Source organism: Ambystoma mexicanum, chromosome 1q, assembly GCF_040938575.1.
Source record: "Ambystoma mexicanum isolate Mex_15411 chromosome 1q, UKY_AmexF1_1, whole genome shotgun sequence".
NCBI lineage: Eukaryota > Metazoa > Chordata > Amphibia > Caudata > Ambystomatidae > Ambystoma > Ambystoma mexicanum.
The window spans coordinates 1,165,465,170-1,165,489,104 of NC_090922.1; the positions used below are offsets into that span (position 1 = coordinate 1,165,465,170).

The window sequence follows — 23,935 nt, forward strand, 5'->3', positions numbered from 1 at the left end:
AAAGAGACTAAGAACCTACCTGAAGTACTGGTGGTCTTCATTGTTACACCCCTCAGGACTGTTAATATCTTCACAGTGTCCCCATAGTCGGTGGAGGGCACCCGCATAACCACATGCTCCTGCAGCCTCTTAGTTCTCTTTTTGGATCGCTCTGTTCTGGGGGGAGGGCACCCAAAGTACTGCAGTGGCTCTGCCCTGCCATCATTAATTCAAGCGGTGTTGTGTTGGCTTCAGGATAATTCCATATTCACAGCCACGCCTACAGCACCATCTTATTTCCAGGCAGCATCCACATTGTCATGGGGTCCCCCGTGTTGTCAGCTATGCCCGCGGCCTGTTAAATCTTCCCACGCAGCCTATCTGCATTGCATCAGAGGGACACAGGGAGTGGGCCCCGTACAGGTTCACCCAGGCTGCTTCACCAGGTCATCCCGGGGCTTTTCTTCACAGAGGTTGCCACGACGAGGTAGCCTGGGACTTCTTTCTGTGTTCCATTCTTCACTGGGCTACCTGACGAAGCAGCCTGGGCTTTTGTTCACTGCTGCGCCCTCCAGAGTGGACCTCTGCCTCTTCACAACTCGGGCTGCATGGTATGTGCGACCCACAAGGACCTTTTCACAGGAACCACATCACCGGCCACAACGTTGGCCAGCATGGGGGTACAGCCAGGTTGCACAGTTTGGGCTGCCCCCCACAAGCAGCCCGGACTGTGCAGCTCTTCATCTTCTACCCGGGTAGCCCCACGCATGCTGTCTGGGTCCTTTGCTGTCTCTTGGCCTGTCTGTTATGGCCCCCAGGCACACCACCACCTGCCACGGCCCTGTGGGTGCCGGGCTCCTTCCCACTCTGTTTTCTTTTTTTCCTTCTCTTCTTCTTCTGTTACTTCTCCTTTTCTCCTCTTCAACTGACTTTATCTATCCTTACTATTCAAATCTTCTTTAGATGACTTTCTTCCCTGTCCAGTCCATTCTTAAACTGGGGAGTTCTGTCCATTGTTTCTTTCTTTTTCTCTTTTCAACATCCATATAAATAAACACACACAACATCTAATGATCCATTTCATTAACCCCTCGTGTCCATGTCTTTATTTCTAGGTTTTCCCATAGGGGACTGGCTTGCAACCCCTTCTATCCAGGCACCATTTGGGCCGTGAGCTCCACAGAGCCGATGGCCTTTCAGATGTCTCTGTTCTCTTAGTGCTTCCTTGTCTTTTTTTATTTCTGGCTCTTCAGCTGGCTGTCACTCCTGAGCAAGCTCTAGCTCTTCAGCTCTCTAACTGACTCTGCAGTTTCGTCTCTAGCACGTGCCGTCTTGCTGAATTCTCTTCTCCCTGCTGCTATGGGAACTGGTGTTTATTTAGGAATGGGGCCAGTGTCAGCTCCAGGATTGTCTAAGACAAATTGTCAGGTGCCTCTCTATTGTGATTTTATTAGCAGTAGGTATTTGTAAAGCCAAGCTGTGAGCGGAAGTCTTCAATTAGTCTGTTGGGAATTTTTGGACATGACCATGTGCTTTCAGTGTTTGGGAGCATCTCATGTTCCTATTTACAGGTAAAGGGATGAACTCTGGGGACTTGTTGTTTGTGTGTGTCTGTTCTCCTTCCTTTCCTCTCAGAATTTCCGTTTTGGTTATCTAGGTCATGGGAGTGTTTTTTAAAGTAATCCCTGCTGCTAAAAGAATGGCGAGGGTTTGTTTCTATAATGAGTCTTTCATGTTGAGTAATAGGGAGGTATTATAATTGAATGAGTGATCAAAGGCAAGTGGCTTTCCCGGTTTCTAACTGCCTCTTGTTCTTGGGAACTAGAAATGGTATGTGGCTCCAGTAAAGTCAGTGTGCCTCATTACAAGCCTGGGGGTCTGGAAATAAGGGTGACGGCAGCAGCATAGCAGCACCCTTTCCGGACAGCCAGACTAAAAGTCTGCCTGCAGGGGCCATTGCTCCCGGCAGGTCTTACCTGCCGGGGTTACCGCCCCCTGCAAGCATGGTTTTCACAGAAGCACCATTAGCAACGGTGCCGGTGCTTCTGTGTGAATATGGGACTCCATGGGAATGGAACTTACACTTTCTGCCGCCTGACATTCTGGGCTGCCGGGACTTGTGTTTACCCGGTGGCACTGGGATATCAGGCGGCGGAACGGTGTTAAGAGTTCGGCGGCAACCTGTGGGTTACCGCTGAACTGGTAATGAGGCCCAATGACTTTTATTCCTGAAATGAATTAACTGTTAGTATGGGGTTCTCCCGCAGTCTGTCTGGTGGTAGAAGAACTCTTGACAGGGAATCCCCAGTAATAGGAAATACAGTCCATTTGAAGCCAATTGTGCTTTCCAGATCCCCTGTCTTCCAGTCTTTTGATGGGAGGGAGTCCTCTGAGACTGGATCAGAGCACTGACTCAGGCATAACACATATATGGAACTTGAAGTTCAGAAAGTTATAAAGTGGTCCCATTGTAATATTCTCTTGAATACTTTTGAACATTTAAAGTACTTTTAAACCTTTAAGTTAAAATGATGAGAAAATAGACAACCAAGATTTTGCTGACTCATGAAGAATGGATAAAGGATGTTTTTAGCACTGCATGTTACATGAAGGCATTCCGGAAACTTCCTGCAAAGCTGGACAAGAAGAAATAAAAGGATACAGTAAAATAAATAACTGGAAAGCACTTAAGATGAGGCTCAATAACCTTAGGAAAGGTAATCATATTTGAGATTCAGCCAACTGCTTTTCGAGAAGAAATAACCATTTCCCAAAATATATGTGTTTCTTTTTTGTCTTCTCTTTCACCAACAAAGGAGCAATTAAAATGAGAACATGATATGATATGATATGTTATTTATAACGGGCTTAATACCCAGAGGTTTCTAAGCGTGGACCCGGGGATCGAGCCTGAAGTGCTCTGTGTCGTCTTGCTTCCAAGGCGAGCACGTTGCCGCTGAGCTATCCTCCCGAGACATCAAGCATTCCCAATGATAGATGCAACCTTTCTTTATAACAGCATTAAGTTGGGTGATGAGGATGATTCTTCCGTTTGTCATTTCACTTTGTTCATGACTGAATTTGGATATAGCGGGCCTGTGCACACCAGTTTTTCAATTAGGTTCTGTGAAAAGATCACATTGGGGAGAATAGGGGTTGGCGTGTCAGAGACTGCTAGCCACTCTGCAATGCTGGAGCTGGAGGCAGTGTCCTCACCCTAAACCTTTCTGGAGCTAGTAGCCATAACTTATACCTTTCCCATTATGACCTCCCATAGTGCTCCAAGACCCCTTCAAAGGTTAATGAGAGACAGTATTCCAAGGTATAAGAGAAAGGAGTGCGAGATGGAAGTGGGCATACGTGAAACCTGTCGACATTAGGCTCTGTGAGCAGTGTTTTGCCTTCAGTATAGGCTGAGTGATAGAGAAGGGAACACAAGCGAACCAGGGCAATAAAAGGCACCACAAGCCGGCTCTGCAGCTGGATGAAGGCGATTGCGATCATTCACTGGAGGTGGCTGATCACAAGGGCAGGACAATGTACCAGCAGAATACCAACGCCACTGAGGAGTCAGTATGACCGTAAGTGGGTGGACATCCTTCACATCCCCAGTAGGCAGCAGTACTGATGCATGGGCCACACATTTGAAAATTGTAGTTTTTAAGGTGCTGACCAATAAAAGGGCCCTCTCAAAAGTGGCACACTGGTATTGCATGTCTCTCAATCTCAAACCACTTTCCAAACCTGGACAGAGTATAAAAGGTGACACATCCAGAAGGGGAGTGTGGGAGTTAGCAGAATGTCAGAGCATTGACATTGTCGAAAGTGGAGAGGAACATTGTGGCGAGAAAATGGGGAGCAGTGTGAGAGAGAGAAACGGAAGAGACAATTAAGGAATATATAAGGTGAGAGGGAGCAAAGAAAGAATTAGAGGAGGGGGAGATGAGGTGAAGACAAAACATCTAAATTGTAAGGTAGGACAAGAGGGGGACTATAAATATCTGAGCACAAAGAAAGGAAAGCAGGGGAGGTCAAACGTGTGAAGATGGAGGAGTGTGAGGAGGTGAGGAAGAGAGGTCTTAGAAAAGACATGTGAACATAGGAGGAGGGCAAGCACTTAGAGAGAAACGCAGATGAGAGCAAGGTTAGAGCTAATAGAGGTAGAGTAGGTAAAGGAGGCTAAGGGCAGGTTGAGGTGGAGGAGGAGAACATGTACTGTAGATGGAAAGAAGCTGAACATCAAAACAGAGAAAGAAAAGGGGCAACGGAATGAGTAGGGACAGGATGAGGAAGACACAGGAAAACCTAAATAGAGAACTGGTGGATAGCAGAGAAGGTCATAACATTGAGAGAAGGGACACAGGCCTTGGGATGCTGGGATAAGTGGAAATGGGGTGGAGTGCTTTAGAAACTGGGCAGATACCTTCCCTTATCCTGGTGGCAAAGGGATAATGCAAGGGCCTGATCTATGCAAAAGAATTGAGAGTAGGAGAGTTCATCCATAGTCCAGTCCATAGTGGAGAGAACACCTTCCCATGGCCATCGAGTGGGTGAAAGCCAGAAGTACCCTGGGGTCCACTGCTTCATGTTGTGTCTGATGCCTTGTGGTAGTTACTGGTGGTTCCTGGTAGCAGAGTTCAGCAGGACCAACACAAATGCATGGCCCCTACATGAACAAGGAAAATCCAATAAAGAGCCAAAGAAGAAGGAAGTGCTGGGGCACTTTATAAAGCCAGAGACTGAGTGACTGGAAGGCAACCTCAAAAAAGGAGAGAACGAGTGCTGAGGACCACGGTCCGAAACAGATTAAGATTCTGGCCGGACGCCAACTGGTTTGTTATACGGTTTTGGACCCCATAACTGTTGATCTATACAACTCTAATCACTTCTGTAAAAAAACGAATGAAAAAGTTGTGCATTGGTATTGAGACCTTGGTTGAGTGCACAGCAGTCTCAGTTCATAGATCAATGAGAAATTGTGTCATGGTTCACAGTGAAGCTGCTGAATATCGATCTGGGATTTGTGATAACAGTTTCAATATATGTACTGATACCTTAAACTGGCACACTCTAAGATAGGTACATTTCCTAACAATATTCATAAATGAATTTTTGCTTAAAACACAGTAACTTTACCTTTTCCATACTGGAAAGACATTTTTCTTTCATTAAATTTTCTGAAAATTGTTTTATTTGTGAATTTTAGATGTAACCAACGATAACGCATAGCTCAGTCATTGAGCAAACAATGAATCATATCAGCAGCAAATGGAAGATAAAATGTATCCAGATACACCATTCACAGCGCAGTAGTAAATAGGTAAACAGCGACAGGTCATCAGAGATATACTTAAGTATGTCATTCTTTATACATCTTGTGGAGTGCAAGTGAAATCATGAGATATTCAAGAAGGTTCTTGCAAGTCCCCTCCCTCTCCACTCACTCCCCTGCCTCTCATCTTAAGACTCACTCCTCAAGATGCTGGTCACCGTTGCTATCTGCTTCCAAAGGTGCCATACATTAAAGGGCTTTCTCCTCCAAGACCCATTTTATCAGGTCTTTAAACCCCCTATAATGAGGTGGTATATTCCTGATCCAATTCTGAGCTATTTATCATGTATTTAGCAGTAATGCTAGCAAAACCAGCCTGCTTATCATGACGTTTCTGGGAGATCCTTCTGCACTCTTCTCCGTGCCTTCCCCCCTTCCTCTGATCTTGACAAGCGCCCTCATCCCTCAAGGAGCTGGTCAGCAGTGTGTTCTGCAATAATGGTGCCCACAATATAGTGCTTTCCCCACCATGGCCCATTTGATCAGGTCCATATACCAAACAAATGGAGGTTGGGTTTTTATGAGGCAGTTGTGAGCTGTTAATAACCTATCGAGCAGTAATGCTAGCAAAAACAACATGCGGATCAATATAACCTTCTTTCTGAACAGAATGATGCTTACAATGCAACTATTGAGAGTGCATAACTGTTGCCACTCCCTCTTGAGGGGTAGACAGATGAAGATCAAATGGAGAAAGCCTACCTCATGTTCTCCACATCCACAGCAGTGAAAAGGGTCGTCCAGGTGGAATATGTGGACCCTCAGGTGTGATGCTGTCTGTGTAGTATAAAACCGTAGAATCATTTAAATCAGGCATTTGTACATACCGTTTTACGTGCACATATAACCTCCGCATTCGGTATCTAGTGGGTCCTCCCCCAAATCCTGTTCTCATTTTAATCAGATCGGTACAATATCATGTGATCCTAGCATTGACAGAGCTTGGAAAATATGTTTTATTTTTCCTCTACATCACACTACAGCGTAGTGACTACACTCAACAAGCATTGCAACAAAGTATCAGCCAGAGACTCACCAGAATATCAAGCCACCATTTTCTCCAGATTACACTCAGTTTACAATATGCACAAAATTAGCCTGCCTGTCATGATTGTCACCATACCCCGTTTGCCAGAGCCTAACCGCTATCCCGTGGGTAGAGGGAGCCTGCCTGGGGCTGTGGCAGGTGTTGCAACAGAGATCTGACGCATGGTTCTGGAAAGAGTTGGGTGCCTGTGCTTAGTGTACGAGAAACCACTACCCTACACAATTATTTCTCAAAAACAACAAGCATTTATTTTTGCAATATAGTGGCTCCTTAGACTAAAAGATAGAACACTAAAGAATGTTTTTACTACTTTATTCAGCAATTACATATTCTATTTTAGAGATAATATATGAGCCTTTCAAATAGTATAGTCAAATAATAAGCTGTCACTTATTATAGCAATATTGTTGTTGAAAAGAGTACTACCCTTCTCTTCTTCTAAGAATCACAAACCTATAATCAACAGTGTATAAAGCCAGCAAAAATATGGCACATGGTAAATCCTGGATATACTCACAGAAGTACTGTCAGCGGTGGCACACCTTGAAGACAAGTGGTGTTATCACAACCACTGTAAAGCCATTAAATGAATATGGCAAAAAACAACTCTATCAAAATCATGTGGCAATTCTCTCCCGGCTGGGGAACTGCATGAAGCTAACTTTTATAAATGCACTTTGCCCAGACTTGCTGCGCACCATAGCTCAGTGTGTCTGCACACACCAGAGAATAGTTAGTGGTGCAAGGCTTAATTCTGCCCCCAAATTATAGAAAAGGCAAAACAGTTGGAAAATGGAATCTAAAAAGTGTCAATTTGTATGCCCAGGAAAAAGATTTTTACTCTGCTAAAAATATAATAGTGGTTGCTGTTTTTTTCCAAAGCCAGTCAGGAGTTGCATCTTGCTCTGTGGTTCAGCTCTGCCTTCGACTTCTGCCTCCTGCCCTGCATGGAATCAGCTCTCTATGCAATTTATGCAAGTTATGTGTTACCACTGCACTCTGAGGTTTTGCTTTACAGAAGTACTATTATTATTATTAAAAAACGTATAAAGCGCAACTATGACCCGAAGGCGTCTAGGCGTTGCTGTTTGGTGCTACGAAAGAAGACTCATCGGTAGGAAATGCACGCTGACAGATTAAAACAGGAAAGACTTAAGTGCCCTTCGGAAGGGGAGGTGCTCCTCTGTCACTCTAGGCGCCAGAGGGAGAAGATTCCACATAATAGGGGCCAGACTGAGAAAGAGCGACTGCCAAAAATCACCCGCGTAAATCTAGGCACTTTCAGGAGCACCTGAGTAGAGGAGCGCAGCTGCCTATAGGTTGGTAGCGCTCTATCTTGTCTTTCAGATACTCTGGCCCTGCATTATAAAGAGTACGATGATTCACACAAAGTATCTTGAACTTTATCCGTTCCGTCACTGGGAGCCAAAGAAAGCACTGCAGAAGACTGACGGACAGAGTCAAATGGGGGGCATTAAGTGCCAACCTGGCTGCGGCATTCTGGAGTACCTGCATACGTTGTAGCTGGTCCCTAGGTTGCCCCAGATAGATCCCATTGCACTAGTCCAGTGACAACATTATTGTTGAAGTGACCAACATGGTGTGGCTGTCGGAAGGCAGAAGAGGCGGTATCTTCCTTAGGATTTTGAGTTTCCCAAACCCATCATTAGTCACTGCTGAAATCTGAGCTTCTCGCGACCCACTAGGGAGAAGTCTCACGCCTAGGCTCTTTACTGATGCACAGACCGCTGGACATGGGCCAAGCGACTCAGGCCAAAATTGAGAATTCCACAGGCTACCAGCCGACTGGGGACTAAAAACCAACACCTCTGTTTTATCCCTATTATGCTTGAGCCAGTTGGCCGGCATTCACTTGCCAATCCTGTCCAAGCAATCCCAGAGTTTGGCAGCAGGTTCAGATTGAGGGGAGTCAAGCCGAAACACTGTGTCATCGGCATAGGTGTAAAAAAGGACTCCAGACTGCGTAATCCGATCAGCCAGCAAACACACATAAAGATTAAAAAGAAGAGAAGACTGGGCAGATCCTTGGGACACCCCACAGGTCACACTCTAGGTAGAGCAATGGCAAGCTTGAAAGGAGACGGTCTGCGTCTGGTCCTCTAGAAAAGACTTAAACCACGTCAATAAGGACTCTTTAACACCCGCCTGCTCAAGGCGGGTCAGAAGGATGTCGTGGTCCACAGTGTCAAAAGCCAGGAGGATTAACACTCCGACCTCCCCGCGGTCCTGAAGAAGGGCTAAATCGTCCAACAGAGATATCATAACTGACTCCGTACCCTTAGCTGGGCGGAACCCAGACTGAGAAGGATGCAGGCAGTTGTTATTTTCCAAAAATGTTGACAACTGGTGCGATGGCAGCCTCCATAAGCTTCATCATAGCTGGAAGAAGGGACATTGGTCTGTAGCTGGCCACCACCAGAGGATCGGAGTTCAATTTCTTCAGAAGAGGAGTAACTACTGTGTGCTTCAGCGGAGCCGGAATTACCCCAGAACTGAAGGAGTACTGTAAAGCCGATGTCAACAGACAAATGATTCGCTGTGGGAGAGTCTTTAAAATATGGAGAGGTACAGCATCAAAAGGTGATGCTGATTTCAGTCCATTCACGGCCTTACAAACAGTGTCATCATCTATGGGATCTGGGCAGAAGGATTTTGCCCCGACAGATGCAGCAGGGCCCCAAAAAAGGGGCCTCCGTGGCCCATCTACCCCATTGGCCAATTGTCCATTCATTATCGCCTGACGAATATCCCTGATTTTGTGTGTAAAAAACATACTGATAGCATTGCACTGTGATTGTGCATCTGAATGCCTGTCATATCTGGTGGCAGAATGAAGAAATGTTTATCTAAAGCCCTCCTAGTCTTCTAGAAGTCAATTCTGACTTGGGACATCAATATCTAAACTTAATTCACAATCATTTCAACCAACCAACCACACTTGTTTTCATAAATTAACATGAGTTTTTGTGTAAAAGGCTGTGGCTTTGTCATTCATGGTTTGTAATCTGGCTCTCCGCCTTTAACAACACGGATGCAAGCTCTTGACAAAGCTTGGGCTGCCGACACGCAAAACTGAACCAGCCCATTGACTTATTTTCATAGCTTAACATTTGTTTGAGAAAAAACAATGAACATATCAATCATGGTGATGTCATGGGTAATAAGCTATGTCTCCCCACACAACACCAAAGCGAATTGGCTGCCTGCGCCAAAGGATTAACATTGTGATGAGTCTCATTTTTCTTTATACGCAAATAACTTTGAGAAGTGTCTGAAACTCCAAATTACATTGCAGATGCATTCTCTATTATGGAGAATTTCAACTGACTTTTAAAAGGTATTCTGTTCATTACTTAAGAGCATTTTCTCCATGAAATATAAATAGATTGTTATCAGTGAATATAACTGAAGGCAATCAGGGCACTTCTTTCTATTTACAAACACTTTGTTTTGTATCGAAACAAAATCATTTGCTTCATGAATACGTCAGCCACCTGGCTGTGTGGGAATGCCCCATTGACTAATAAACTTGCATGTGAAAACCAGAACAGGTAAACACTGTGACATCCTTCCCCCCAGGGGGAGCCCTTTTCCATGAGGCTAAGGAGGTGAAGCCGCTACCCAAAATTCCCCTCCTGAGTGATAGGCGGCACAATAAGGCAAACCCAATCCTACCTGAAACCACTAGTGCCCCTCCACACCCCTCGTACATTTTGTTTGCTTTTATTTTTTTATTTTTTTATTTACCATTTGGTTTTACAGTTTAAAACCTTAAGCTCTTTAGAAAAAAGAAAGTAAAACAAGGCAATTTTAAACACAGATAAAAAGTAAACACTTTCATTTAGGAAGCAAGAAAAGCCCTAACATTAAAATAATACATACTTAGGAAAACATGATTTTTTCTCCTCCAACGATCACGTAAGCTTCATCCGTCCTCATAAATAATTATTTCAAGAACCCATGGACAGCTATTGTCAGAGGGTAGGTCTCACCATGCAGGATGTGGGCCCATCATTCGGCTGCCGTACTGGTTGTACATTTTTGGAGAAAATGACCCACCCATCTATATCTCTTATTGTTCAAAGTAGGGCATGTCATAATTAGATGTTGTAGGGTTTCCATTTGTCCTCCACACCACCTACATACATAATCTCTCTGAACTCTAGGTTTTCTTGCTTCTAATACTTCTTTGGTAGGCATTAGATTAATTCGCAGTCTCATGAACTTTTTCGATGCGTACTATAGGGGAATTTTTTCAAATACTCCTGAGGATTTCCTCTTTCCCTATGGTTAGGGTCTTCCTGTCCATACAGCTTTAAAGAACGGACACTATACCTAGTGTAGATCCAGTTCAGATTCAAAAGTTATTTTTTTTACTTTGGCAGGGTCTAGCCTTAGAGTCTCTTCTGATGTGTTCAGTTCTTCCAAGATTGACAGACAGCTGTTTTTCCAAGCAATTAAGATCCTATCCAGGTCTTGTTGGAGGGCTTGGTTCAAAACCTCCATCCTGCTTGTTCAAAAGGCATTTGCGAAATAGTGCCAGGGTCTTCCATTGCACAATTGACCATAGTGAGTTGAGCCCCAATTACCCTTGCATTACATCAATAGGAATGCAAGCGGGGAGGGCCAACACCTGTCTCCAGGAGATGCCTTCCAGTTTTGGCCAGAGATCTTTAGTTAGTAGTCGTGTAGCTTTGGAACCATAGGTTATAATAGGAATGACCTTCAAGGTGTAAAAGTCAATTACCGGTTGCATTGAATATGTGCAGTATTTCTTTGCAATAATCTTTCCCTGCGAGGTAAGGTTTGTCATTTTTAATCTTAATTTGGTATCCTGAGGTGCTTCTACTGCGCTGTTGTTAATGCAAATCCCCAAATACACAAGACTTGTTACTGCTTAGATTTTTTCCCCTTTAACAAACCATGCTTGTTTCTTAGAAGGTTTATGGGCAATTTTCCCAGAGAGTGTCAGGACTTTTGTTTTTGCAAGATTGACTTTTAAGCTGTTTTTGTCCAAGTAACTCACCAAGGCATGCAGCTGCCTCTGTAACCCTACTTTGGTTTGGTCTGGCAGAATCAGGTTGTCTTCATAAAGCAGACAACCTACTGCAGTGCCTGCCATTCTAGATGAAAACATTCTAATCTTCTCGAAGGCAAAGGGTATGTCTGAGATAAAGTCTTCAACCTTGTTTCAGTCCCTTTGTTGTTACTATTGGCTCTGTGAGATTGCCTTTTCTATCCAATCTGACACGCATGCTGGTGTTCGTGTCCAGGACCATAAGTGCTTCCCTCAAGTCATCTGGGCAATTCCATTTTTTTAACTTTGCCCATAATTTAGGTCTCTCGATCACATTAAATGCTTGCGCAAGATCCACTGATGCCATGTGAACCTTCGTCTTTGGTTTTGCTTTTACTCTAGCCTTGATGTGATTTATCAAAAACAGATTGAGGGCAGTTCCTATACCTGTTCCGAAGCCCGCTTGCCACTTATCGAATTGACCACAACTCGTCCTCCAGATGTTAAAAGGTCTCAAAATTATAGCACCAAATATCTTGACCATAACATCAAGAAGGGCGATAGGGCTATAATTAGATGGTTCCGCCCTATCGCCCTTCTTGAATATGGATACAACTGTCAAACAGCTCCATGAAATAGGGATCACCTTAGTTCTCTTTATTTTTGTGAACAAGCTGTGCATGACCTCCGTCCATCCATATGGGTCCTCTTTAAGTTTGTAATTTGACAGGCCATCGGGCCCCAGGGCCCTTGAGTTACAGGATGATCAAATTAAGGCCTTGATTTCAGCTTTCTTTGTCGAAAATGAGCAAGGGATGTTAGATAAGTAGGGCTGCAACCCTGTTGGATGATCGGATTTGAACAGAATTTCAAAGTGATTCTTTCAAGCTGCTGCTGATACTCCATTCAGCGTTATCGAGTTTTGTGGGGCATTTAAGTTGTTTAATATCTTCCATATTCCACTAGTGTTTTTAGGAGCAATTAGGCTTAACATCTTTTGGGCATCTCTTTGGTGCAGGAGCCATCTGTGGTTCTTAAACTAATTTTTGTATTGTTGTTTTAACTTCTTAGTTGTTTTCAGGTTCCAGCATTCGTTCTTGGCTCTAGTCAAGGCCGCGCTGAGGGCTTTTTTTCCATCTAATGTCAATATCAAATGCATACTTTCGTTTAAAGCCACATTTAGAAGGACCCCTAGATATCTCCTTGTATTCTTCCAATCACTTCATCCCTGGTCCTGACTTCCTCTTCAATTGCGAGTCTATTAGGCCCTGATTGCACATACAGGGCACACCCTGTTGTACTCCTATTCACAAAGGGCCAGTTGCTAATGGACATAGTTAATATCTCATGGTCACTCTTGTTCGAATAGCTCACAATGAATTCCGCCAAGTTACCAAATAGGTTCTCTGAGGCAAACAGATAGTCTAGTATTTGTTGTTCTTCACCTCTTTTCCAGGTAGATTTTGCAGGGATATTGCCCTGCATATAACCATTTACTATACGGATATTTCTTTCATTCATCTCATCTCTCCAAATGAAACCTCTTGCTGTTTGTGGAGTGGGATTTAATAATCAATTAGATATGATTTTGGCTTTATCGTCAAAACAGTGGATGTTTAGGTCACCACAGATGAGGATTTCGAAATTTGTTGTCAATTCCCTAGCACTATCCATCGTGTCCAATACTCCTTTGACGAACTCATCATCAGCAATACCCACCGGATTCCAGTAGAGATTGATGAGTAAGATTTTCTTCAACAGGTTATGCTCTTTTAAGCCAAATGAAATAAGAAGCGCTAAAACCCATGGTGAGGGGAGGAACTTTAAATTTTATGATGTTTTTAAAGCGATTAAGGGGCCGGCCATCGGGTGTCCTTTGTTCCCCTTGATTGCAGGGTTGATGTATACCTCACATCCATTGAGTAAGGGAGCTTCAGGCAACCAAGTCTCTTGGAAACATATTATTTAATGATCATTAAATTTCAAATCCCCAGCGCAAAATAAATTAGCAAAACCTTGTGTGTCCAGGAGGCTAGAGAGACGTGTTTTTCCCAACTAGCACCTTGTATAACTGTTCTGTTTTCAGCTATGAGGTTGAAGTTCCACTAGCCAGAGTCCCTGCCAACCATGACCAATTATCACGTTCTTCTTCATTGTTGCTCTCAAGGTGTCTTCTCCCTTTTATCACCTGATTATTTATCCTGTTTTCCACAGTTCTTTTTAGGTTTTTTCGACAAGAGAGATGACCAATATCACTAGGCTTCCTCTCCTTTTGACAATATTCGACATCGGTAGAATGATGTCTATAACTTTTAGAGGCGTTAGATGCCCAATGTAAACTCTCTTTATTTACTACCACTTGGGAATCTTCAATGTCATATTCAAAGAGCTTGAATCCCATAGGTACTAGTTTGCCAGCGACTTGCATAATTCTGTTTTTTTTTTCCTTTGGTGGTGACATATATGATAACTTTGTCCATTCTCTCCTCCTCCGGGAATTTGATCAAGTGGAAGTCACCGGAGGCAATATTTCTCAAGCTCTGGAAACAATGGCACAAGCGTAGTATGTTAGCTCGATTTAACACCAGGCCATGTTTTCTTCTATGCACATTTTCTAGCAGTAGCCGATAGGTTAAGTTATCTTTATCATAATGTTTTTTCCGAGTTGGAGATTGTTGTTTGTTTGACATTTTCTCCCCCCTTGTACAGTTCTTGTGTCTTTTATCAGTATTGTCTCTTTTCTCTTCTATTGTTAAGAATTGAGTAATATTTATTTTTGAGCATACGTTAGATTTTAAGGGCACAAAATGTGAAGGCAATTCTTCTTCTGTGTAAGTGTCGTTATTCACCTGTTTCTTTCTGGACACTGGGGTACTCTTATTGGTAGAGGTACAAACTTAGACAAACGTTCATCTACTTCTGAGTCAGACTCTGGCGGTGCTTTTTTCCGTGGAGCCTTCAGTTTCTCTGTTGTTCGGGAGGCCTCCTTATTTTTTGGCTAATGTAAGGGTTTAAAAGTAACAGTTCTTGCTCTAGGGAGAGCTTTAGGTTCATCCTCCTATACATTTTTTTCACGCATTCTACGTTTAAAGGAGTAAATGGACCCCATCCTTTTCGGGAAATTGATATCGCTGAGGGTGTAGGTTCGCTTTCCGTAGAGTACAGATCCGAGCATCCTCATAACAAGATTTCTCGTCACGATCTAAGGTGGCCTGTATGTGAATGGTCTTTCCTAATAGGTATTCAGGATCTTCTTCCTCCGCGTCGGGTTCACCTTCTTCCGTTAGTAAGTAGATAAATCCAAAAGTACCTCTATATAATCAACTCTGTCCTGTTCCTTTGGACGCTCCTTCAATTTACCGGTTCCTTTACATAGTACACCCATTTGGGACTGCTTACTAGAGAGAAGAGGCCCATGGGTGGCAATACCTGCTGAAGCACGTGTTTCTACCTTCCTGTTGTCCCCTTCTGTATTTTTGACAAAGTGTAGTTGTCTCTCGATTGTCTTAATTCTGTTCAAGGAATCTGTTATAGTGTTCTGTAATTTTTTGTTGTTTTTTTGTTTTGTCAATGAAGCTTTTAGGAGCTGTCTTAGAATTCAGGGAGTTTAATTTTCTCTCTACCTCATTCATCTTTGAAAGATGTTGTATTATCTTTTCTTTGGGGGCCCATGAACTTTTTCCTCAAGATCTGCTATTAGAAAAGCTGGGGACTTTTTTTATTTAGATTCTGCAATGGGCAAGCACCTCCAACAATTTCCATGTCTTCCTCAGAACGAGGATCTGTTTCCATTGCATTCAGGTTCGGCAATGAGGGGAGATTTGTTTCTCCTGATGTTACTCTAATACATTCTAGTCGAACTCCCTGGTTGTTTCTTTTTCCGGTTCCTTTTCTTGATGTATTTTCTTGGGATCCTCCTTCATTTTGATGTGCTGGTTCCGATTTACCCATGGACTCCACTCCTATAGTTGGATGGACCCATGACTCTGCAGCCTCTGTTGCTGCATCCTTGACACCTCTAGTTGATTTGTCCAAATCTTGAAGTGTTAAGACAATTTTCTCAGATTCAGTTTTTCTTTTGTTTTTATCCTTTATGACAGAAGCAATTATGCTATGTAAGATGTTTGAAATACGCTCCTCATTTTTATCAATATTAGTTTGAATAGCTGTAATGAAGCCTTCAATGAATATAAGCTTTGAATGAAGCATAGCAATTAACGTTGATTGATCTCTGTCTTTATCATTAAGTGATTCATGCAATTTCATATATAGTGTTAAAGTTAAAGTTAGGGCAGCAATTAACTCTGTATTAATTGCTGCTCTCTTTTTATTCGATGTTTGTTCAATGCTGGTAGAGTCCATCGCAGCCAATAGTTCTTCATCCGCTAATGATGTTTCATCAGCATTTTTCTGTTGGGATCACACTCTGTAGGACCTTGTATAGTTTGTAGTACCTGGGTGTTACTACAGGAGGCAACATGCAGGTTTGACGAGGGAGTCTGTGGTGACGTAAGGTAATTCCTGCTCTCTATTCCTGAAGCCCCACAGTCTACTTGCGTCTTTGTAGAATGCTGGGCGTTCCACTTTTCCAGGCAAACTCTAGGGGATACATTCTTAAAAGGACCTGGCGGCAGCATCGCTGTATTAGAATTCAATTAATGGTGTTGTTTTTGGAAGAAAAAAAATCTTTGTTTCGATAATAACATATCTGAGGTTAACGTTGTAGGTTTCCATTAAGACCGATTCACTTTTTTAGAAGGGGGTCTAGGGTTAGGACTTTGTTTTCTGAAGTTATGTACATTCGAATTGGATGTTCCTTGGAAGGATAAACAAAGATCTGAGGGACAGCTCAGACCTGTACCCTGAGAAACGTCTTCAATAGTCTCGAAGGTGGGCAGGGGAGTAAATTCTGAGGAAGGCTTAGCAGGTGACTTTCTTTTCAGGGTGTTATTAGATGGCTCAATAGTCTTGCCCAGAGTTGCCAGAAGACTGTTATTCTCTAGATTGAGAGATGTTTCCTTTTGTAGTATGTTTTCAGGAGACATTGTGGTGGCACCTATTTCAACCCTAATGTCACTAGGGCAGTTGGTAACACTCTGGTCCTCACCCCGACTGAGGTCCAAACAATAGGTCTCTTTAGGGGATTCAGGAGGAACGCCCAGGGGTGTATTGTCTTCCAAGTCGGGCTCAACCTCTATGTTGTTAGGGCTTTCTTGTGCCTTAGTCATTTGTTGCTTAACCAGTTGCAAGTCTGTATGCTCCATCATAGTTTTGCCTTTTTATGACTAGTTATGGATTACTCTCAGTGGGTCCCCAAATGGCCCTTATTGCCTTTGTAACCAATCCAAATTGTGCTTGTTAGACAACAAAGGAGCCAATTAGCAAGTTACAGTGCTGCCAGAGTGATAACCAACAAGATTGGCAACAAAATTAACATTCAAAAGTTCTGAGTAATACTAGGTTTTAAAGTATTCATATATTGAGGTAGATAGAAAAGTTATGAGACTCCTGTGTTACGACAGTGCAAGCAGGTGAACAAAGATCAAAGGGGGTGGAGCCCCCAACAGTCTCCCGAACACAAAGAGTCACAGCACTATGATGTTACAATGTTACAAGCAGGTGAACAGGGATCAAAAGGGGTAGAGCCCCCAACAGTCTCCCGGCCGACCGCAAGTCAGAAGCTCAAGTATGATTAGCCTCTTACCCACTTAGCGAGACCGCTGATCCGTAAGCCGTATCTTCCCGGGTTTTCGTGCAGCTTCATGTCCTGTCTGCTAAAGTCTCTCGAGAGCTATCACTACTAATCCAGCAAACGGTCATGCGTGCAAACCAAGATTTAACGTTGAGATGTTGAAAGATGTTGAGTGAGTCACGTCGACTTTTTTTTTGGGGCCACAAGCACAGACCGCACTACGGCTAAACACTCGGCCAAACACTTTGCCTACGTTCTGCTCTAGGCGGGTGTTTCATAGGCTACGTAGACAGTGAAGACAGACTGCAGTATTCCAGCAATTCCAGCACAGCAACATTCACGGTAAAGTACACAATGAGCCAAACACTCGGCCAAACACCCCCATAAATAGACAACCATCTGCTGCTGTAATGCCAGGCCAGTCTTACCAACTGAGATGAAGAAGAGTTACTGTAATGCAAATACTGGGAAAGCGGCGGCCCCAAGGAGTCATGAAGAGTGACTCTGGGAACCAGAGAAAATGTTCTAACGCTCTGCAGGGAAGTGTTCACCAAAGGAACATAAAAACCAATAAAGGACTCAGTAGTTGAGAGAACTCTCTTGGATGCTGACCAGCTGAGAAGGAGAACAGCACCAGAGATGGTCCAGCCTGGGAGAATCAAAACTAGAGCTGGGAACGTTCTGGGGAAGTCGAACGTTGCCATCTGCTGGAGGTGAGAAGCAGACAGCAAGGATCCTTTACCCGATTGTGTGGAGCTGGTCGAGCACGTGGCTGGAGGCTGAGATGCGGAGGCGCGACCTGGTGTGGGTGGACCATGCGGTCATATAACAGCGCCTACACTGCCGGCCTGGCAAACAAGGGCGAGAGGACCGAAAATGGAGCCACAGGGAGAAGTAACGACCCATGCCCCGCTCCAGCAGGAAATAAGACCCCAGGAAGAACCGGCAGAGCTTCCCAAAACCAGCAGATGTAACAGGTGGAACGTGGGCACTGAAAAATACTAGCTGGTCGAATTACCGAAGCGAAAGCAAATAAACTTTGTGATTTGAATATTATTTCTCGTGGCAGTACTTGGCAGGAAAGTGAACCAAATGGGCCTATCAGGAGAGGGGGGAATTCAAGAGTTTGATACCCTAGTGGAATAAGTGTCTGGGACCCCAACAAAGAGACACTAAAGCGTAGCAGAGGAATAGCTCATCACCATCTGGAAAGACGCAAGGGGAACAAAGTCATTCCCCCTGGTCTTGTGTGGAACTATATCTGAAACAGACGAAGAAAAGGGAGGCAGCACTTGGTCTTGAAGTTGAAGGAAAGTTGGAAACTCCAGGGGAAGGAAGTAATTCCCCCGGGGTTGGAAAGCAGTAGTGCAAATGCCCACCAGGAGAAGGGAGCCATTCTCATGGAGAGAAGTGTGTATAAAATCTGTTTGAAGACTACAAATCAGGGCAAGGGAGTCATTCACCCTGAGGTTTCTAAGTGAAAGAACTTTGCGTTGAGTTTGCTATTTGGTTTTACAAGGGTGAAGTATAGGAGTAGGTTTTTGACACAGGACGGTGGAACATTATGACATTCTGACAAGTCCCTGTAGTTATGTTTTCAAGGCAGGAAACCCCCTCTTTGAAGTGAGGGCTAACACGGAGCCTTTTTGCAAATTTCTTTCCAATAAAAGTCTATAGCCAAATATGCTATTTACATTATTTTGTATATGTATCTGAGCAGCATTGTACAATATTTGCTGCCCGGGTAAATATGTTATTTGTATTATTTCATATCTGTATCTGAATGTGCGCACACTGCGATTATCTTAACCCAGTCCCAGCCTCCCTGTTACCATAGGAGGGCCGGGACGTGAGGCACTGTCACGACAGCACGTGACGTGGAGCTGTTAGGGGTTACCATAGCAACCACATATATGCTCTCACGAATGCACGCACTCGTGGACGGCATCTGTAAGCACAGAATGCTGAACATTTCAAGGTAAAGAAACCCGCTGCAGCAGGAATTTTGAGCGTGTATAACTGGTTTAGATCAATAGCCTCACTTAGGTTTCTATTACCATTTCAGAGATTGAAAGCTTCCGGAGATTACAATAACATACTGAAAGGTAACATGTGGATATTATATTGTATATATTATATTCACAGTGGTGCACACGTTAGACCTTTAACAACAGTTGAATGTATTTTTTCACCTGCAGTGATCACAGGATCAGGAAATAAGTTATGACATAAAGCGTTCTGTTAATACTGTAATTTAAATTGAATGATGCAGCAACATAATGATGTAGTAATTATGGCAGCTAACCTCGATCTTGGTATATCTTGTTTTTTTCCCTCACATACATGGCCGATTTGATATGTGTAAAATGTTTAATTTTTTTATTTAATTGATGTGGTTCTAGTATACTAAAGCCCTGAAGATGGAGCCAGGCTCTGAAATGCATAAGCTTTGAGCCACATTGTTACTAAGGAAGCTGTTTGCCTTTAAGAAATCCAATTGATATATTGATCTATTGGAATTAAAATCCTTTTTTTGCACATCCTTGTATTTAATACAGAGAACCATAATCATTTACAGTGAAATGTGAAACGAATTAGTATACCTACACAAAGGGCACAAGATTTTACACTTGACAAATTGTGGCTCATCCTGCGCATTATGAGAGTATTAGGCTTTACTATGTGGTTTAACCTGGTTCTTGGCATTTACAAAGCTTACACATAGTACAGCAGTCAGTACACCAGGCCTAGGCCGCGAACATGCGCAAGGGAATAGGTTGTATCCCCACACCGACGAGAAAGGCCAGAGCTGCACAGCCCCATGAAACCCTTCATTGTCCTAAAATGTTGCCATACTTCACGCCCTGGGAAGAATGTGCCCTGCAAGGCCACGGAAGGAGGACTGAGTGTCTGTGAACGGTGCAAACCCATGAGAAGAAGGGCACGCGCCTCCAACTCCCACCAGTCCCAATCTTAACTTATAACACCCCAATGCCCTGGCTTTAGGACAACTGAATTCCAACGTACCAGATAACCCCAGACCACTGACTATAAACCTGTTGGACCCCCGATCAATCAAAAAAGATCAGAAAGCAGGGCTTTCCTGGCTTCACTTCAAGGTCACGTGGTGTGTGTTGCGAGGTGCAGGGAGGGATGAAATTATGCCCAAAACAAGGGTGGGAGACCTTGGAGAGGTGCCGGCCTGCCTGGGGGAGAGTGAAGTGTGTGAGTTAGTGTGACCTCAGCTTCCTCTAGGCCCCTGTCAGCTCATACCAGGTGCTTTGTTACTTAGATAGAGATGTATTGTTTAGTTTGCGAATTTTGCCAATTAATCAGCTTCTCCCTGATGACGGATGAAACATCCCCCATGTGAAGGGCGATGGACAGGGCTGGGACCAATGACCTGGCATCCCCTATGGAGCAGGCCAACCATGTATAGGGTCCTACCGACCAGCCACCTGGGTTTTTACTGTCTGTAACGACGTCACCAATCACGACTTGTACCTTCATAAGGTTCTGCTCATGCAGATTTTGGCTCAACGTTCCGCGGCAGTAGAGTTCTTTGTTGGTGCATCTATTTTCGTGTAAACAAATCTTCTTATCCTTGCAAGAGGTGTATTGAGCCTTTTTCCCTAGTGGGTTGTATTTTTTCTGGTGTGAGCGTCTAGGAGGGGGTATTCCTACAACAGCATTAATTTATTAACTATTTTTTACAATGGAAAAGTGAAGAACACATTTTCAAAGCCGTTTTCCTGTGAAATGTAACAATATTATTCTTATTTATTTATTTATTATTATCATTAAATATGTTGCTTCCTAGCAAGGTAGCGTCGGTGCACAAAACAGATGTTTTGCTAATGTGTGTAATAATTTACAGTTGTATGCACATTCTGCAATTTGTGCATCACATTCATGGTGCGCAATTGTCACTTACCAAAAACGTGCATTTTGCTTACAGCTATACAATAGTGCATGCTACATTTTGCTTTAGAATATGTTTGTGTGAATCAGGCCCTGTCGCCTGACCTAGGCACATTTTCTTTTGTCCAAGGACTACTGACGAGTCAGTCAGATGTGCGTGCAGATATGGCCAATTATTGTGACACTGTTTTTCCTTGAATGTTGCAGGCAATCGGTGCAAGAGCGGGAGAATGCTGCAGACAAAGCTGAGCTTGGCGCGGCCGTTTCTCGGAAAGCGAATGATCGGCTCCTGCAAGCCAGGGCCAATGTCACGGCTGTGAAGGCAACCCGATCCGGCATGGAGCCAATGCAGAAGGTTCCAGTGGATCAGACTGTGTACAAAGAAGCCTACAAGAAATATTTCAGCAATTAGCTATTTATTTGGAAAAATATGATGGTGTGAAGGTCTATGTTTTGGTAACAAATAATTCGTTTTCGGGTTTCATGTAGGAATACATGAATCTGTTCTAGCAGAGGTTGCCCGCTACACTGTGGGCGTGTTTGCAGGTGTGGCTGCCGCGTCCTAAAGCTCATCCCTGCTTCTGGAAGGCATGCACTGAGCATGGCAACCCCTTTGGCCGTGTCCCAGGTACTGTTCTCCTTTGCAGCGGGAAAAGCGAAATGCATACAAGGATTGAAGCACACCCCTGCATGCATTTCATAGCCTCTGCCCCTCTGCGGATCAGTGGACCTGTGCACAGTGTGGCGGGAGTGTGCTAGGGCCACTTTTCCCATGCCACTCTGCATCCTGCTGTAAGTTGGCCCCAGAGTAGTTACAAGAAAGCCCAGTAGAAGAGAGCGAACAGCTTTTACTAAAGAGTACCTACTACCCCTTGTGGCATTCCGTTTTTCTCATAGGCACAAAGCACAATCCATAAGTACCTCAAATGGGGTCGGTTATATGTCAGCCATTGCATAAAGAAAGGATGCTTTTTGTGCCATCACCTCTAAGATCTTCTAGGATTACGAATTGCACCACGAGTTGTGTGTCAATGGTCTGCATGCAAAGCTCATTCGATCAGCACCCCAAGGTTTCAACCCCATTTCAAATCCTTGAGTCAAATCATGCCTTGAGCTTCGGCAGTCAACCATTACCACTGACTGTTAACATGCTATGGTGGTTTTAATAAATAGCCACGTAAGCAATTCATGCATCAATACGTCTTCCTCCATGCAGAGGCTGGTTCTACTGGCCAGGCCTTGTTCTAATGGCCAGGCCTGTTTAGGCCTCAGTGATGGATTGCCATGATGCATTTGATGCGTTGTAATGTAAGGTGCACACATGTCCAAGGTGAAAGAAAGGTTCCTTTTTTCCGCTCGGCTTGCTAAACCAGGCTTCTTTTTACACATGGGTTACTGCTACATGAGACACGCGGTTTCACTTTAGCCAATATGTATACGGAAATGTTTAATAAAGAGAAATGCAAAAATCGAAATGTGTCTTTGCCAGCTGTTACATTAAACCTTATTAGCTAAATAAAGGTTTGACCATACTTAGACTAGAGAGTGGTGGCGCCACGTAGTCCCTGCACTGCCTCAGCAAATGTATGCAGACAAGTGTGCCATTATCCCCAGACCTAATGTATTTTCATTTTCTCTCTCTTAGCATACACCAATAATTGTGTCCCAGCTGCTAACATTCATTAACACATTGCATACTCTAATTAGTTTCATTAGCTGCTTTTATACATTCAATTAAATACGTCCCTAGTTTATTACACTTAAATGACTTGTTACTTTATCTAAGCTGTCACACAATGTGCAGTGTACAGCATGACAAAACATTATTTTAGTGCTTAGGTTAAACCATGGCATATATTAAAAAGCTATTACAAACAGAGGGATATAATTGTTACTAACAGAATGAACATAAAAACATCATGTGATAAAATGACTTCGATTACTACATATGCAAATACAACTATAAGTTCCACTTCACTTGGTGTGTGTCCCAAGTGTGCACGTATGTCTCAACAAACAATCCGTTTCCATGAGTGCTAATTCCGAAAAGAAAAACCGCATGCGCAAATCCCCTAATGCCTGCAGTTTCGGGTACAGAAGCAAAATGTACGCCTTGATGTTGGCCGGGCAGTTATATGTCACAGCAGAGGGATCCAACAGACGACTTGAGGCAACGTGCATGTCTAGCTGATTGTTTAACTCAGCACACATTGTGGGTTTTAAGAAGGTGGTAGTCAACCTGACCTTCGATTGGACTGTTGATCTCAGTCCTTCCCTCTCTCCACTGAAACAGGTCACCCTTTGCTGCTTCCTCGTCGCTTCGCCAAGCTGTGTTTTGACACTCCTCTGCTTGAACTCTTTTCTGCTCCTCACTTTATTTTCCTCCCCTCCTATCTTTTCTCTTCTCCTGGCTCTGGTCTTTTCTCTCTCTTTTCCTTTAATGTTACCTCGCTCTCCTTTCCAGCTCATTTACTCTCATCTCTCTGCTTTCACCTGTCCACTTTTGTCTTTCTTGTGTCCGACTCAATCTCCTCCACTCTTGTCTTTCCCTTTTCCTTCTGCTCGACTCGTCTCCTCTCTTCTCTCTTCATTGCTTCCTTCCTCTCCCCTTACCTCCTATTCACTCTCTTCATCGCTTTCTTTATTTCTTCTGTCTACCTCGTCCAATCCTCTCTTTCTCCTCTCGGCCTCCTACATTTCCCTTTCGTGCCTCGCCTTCACCCCCTCTCTGCTCCACCGTAACACTCTATCCTCCTCCACCGCACTCTGACTCTTCACCCCTACATCCGCCCCAACTCTGCTTGCATCTTTTATAACTCTAGACTGGGGATGGTCCAGTGGATGGGCCTGCATTATATAACAGTTCCATGGTCTGTGCGGCAGCAGATTGACAACATGGTGAGAATGGGTGGTAGTCAAAGTTGC

General features: G+C 43.7%; 1 protein-coding gene across 1 annotated transcript in view; it reads left to right on the forward strand.

Annotated features, from left to right (window-relative positions):
* The window catches only part of LRRIQ3 (leucine rich repeats and IQ motif containing 3), a 734,547-nt gene extending 712,079 nt beyond the window's left edge, over window positions 1-22,468 (forward strand). Inside the window, exon 9 of the mRNA XM_069641911.1 lies at window positions 21,218-22,468. Coding sequence (XP_069498012.1) covers window positions 21,218-21,422 — 205 coding nt within the window. The 3' untranslated portion in view covers window positions 21,423-22,468. The remainder of the gene's footprint in view (window positions 1-21,217) is intronic.
* The last annotated feature ends 1,467 nt before the right edge of the window (window positions 22,469-23,935 follow it).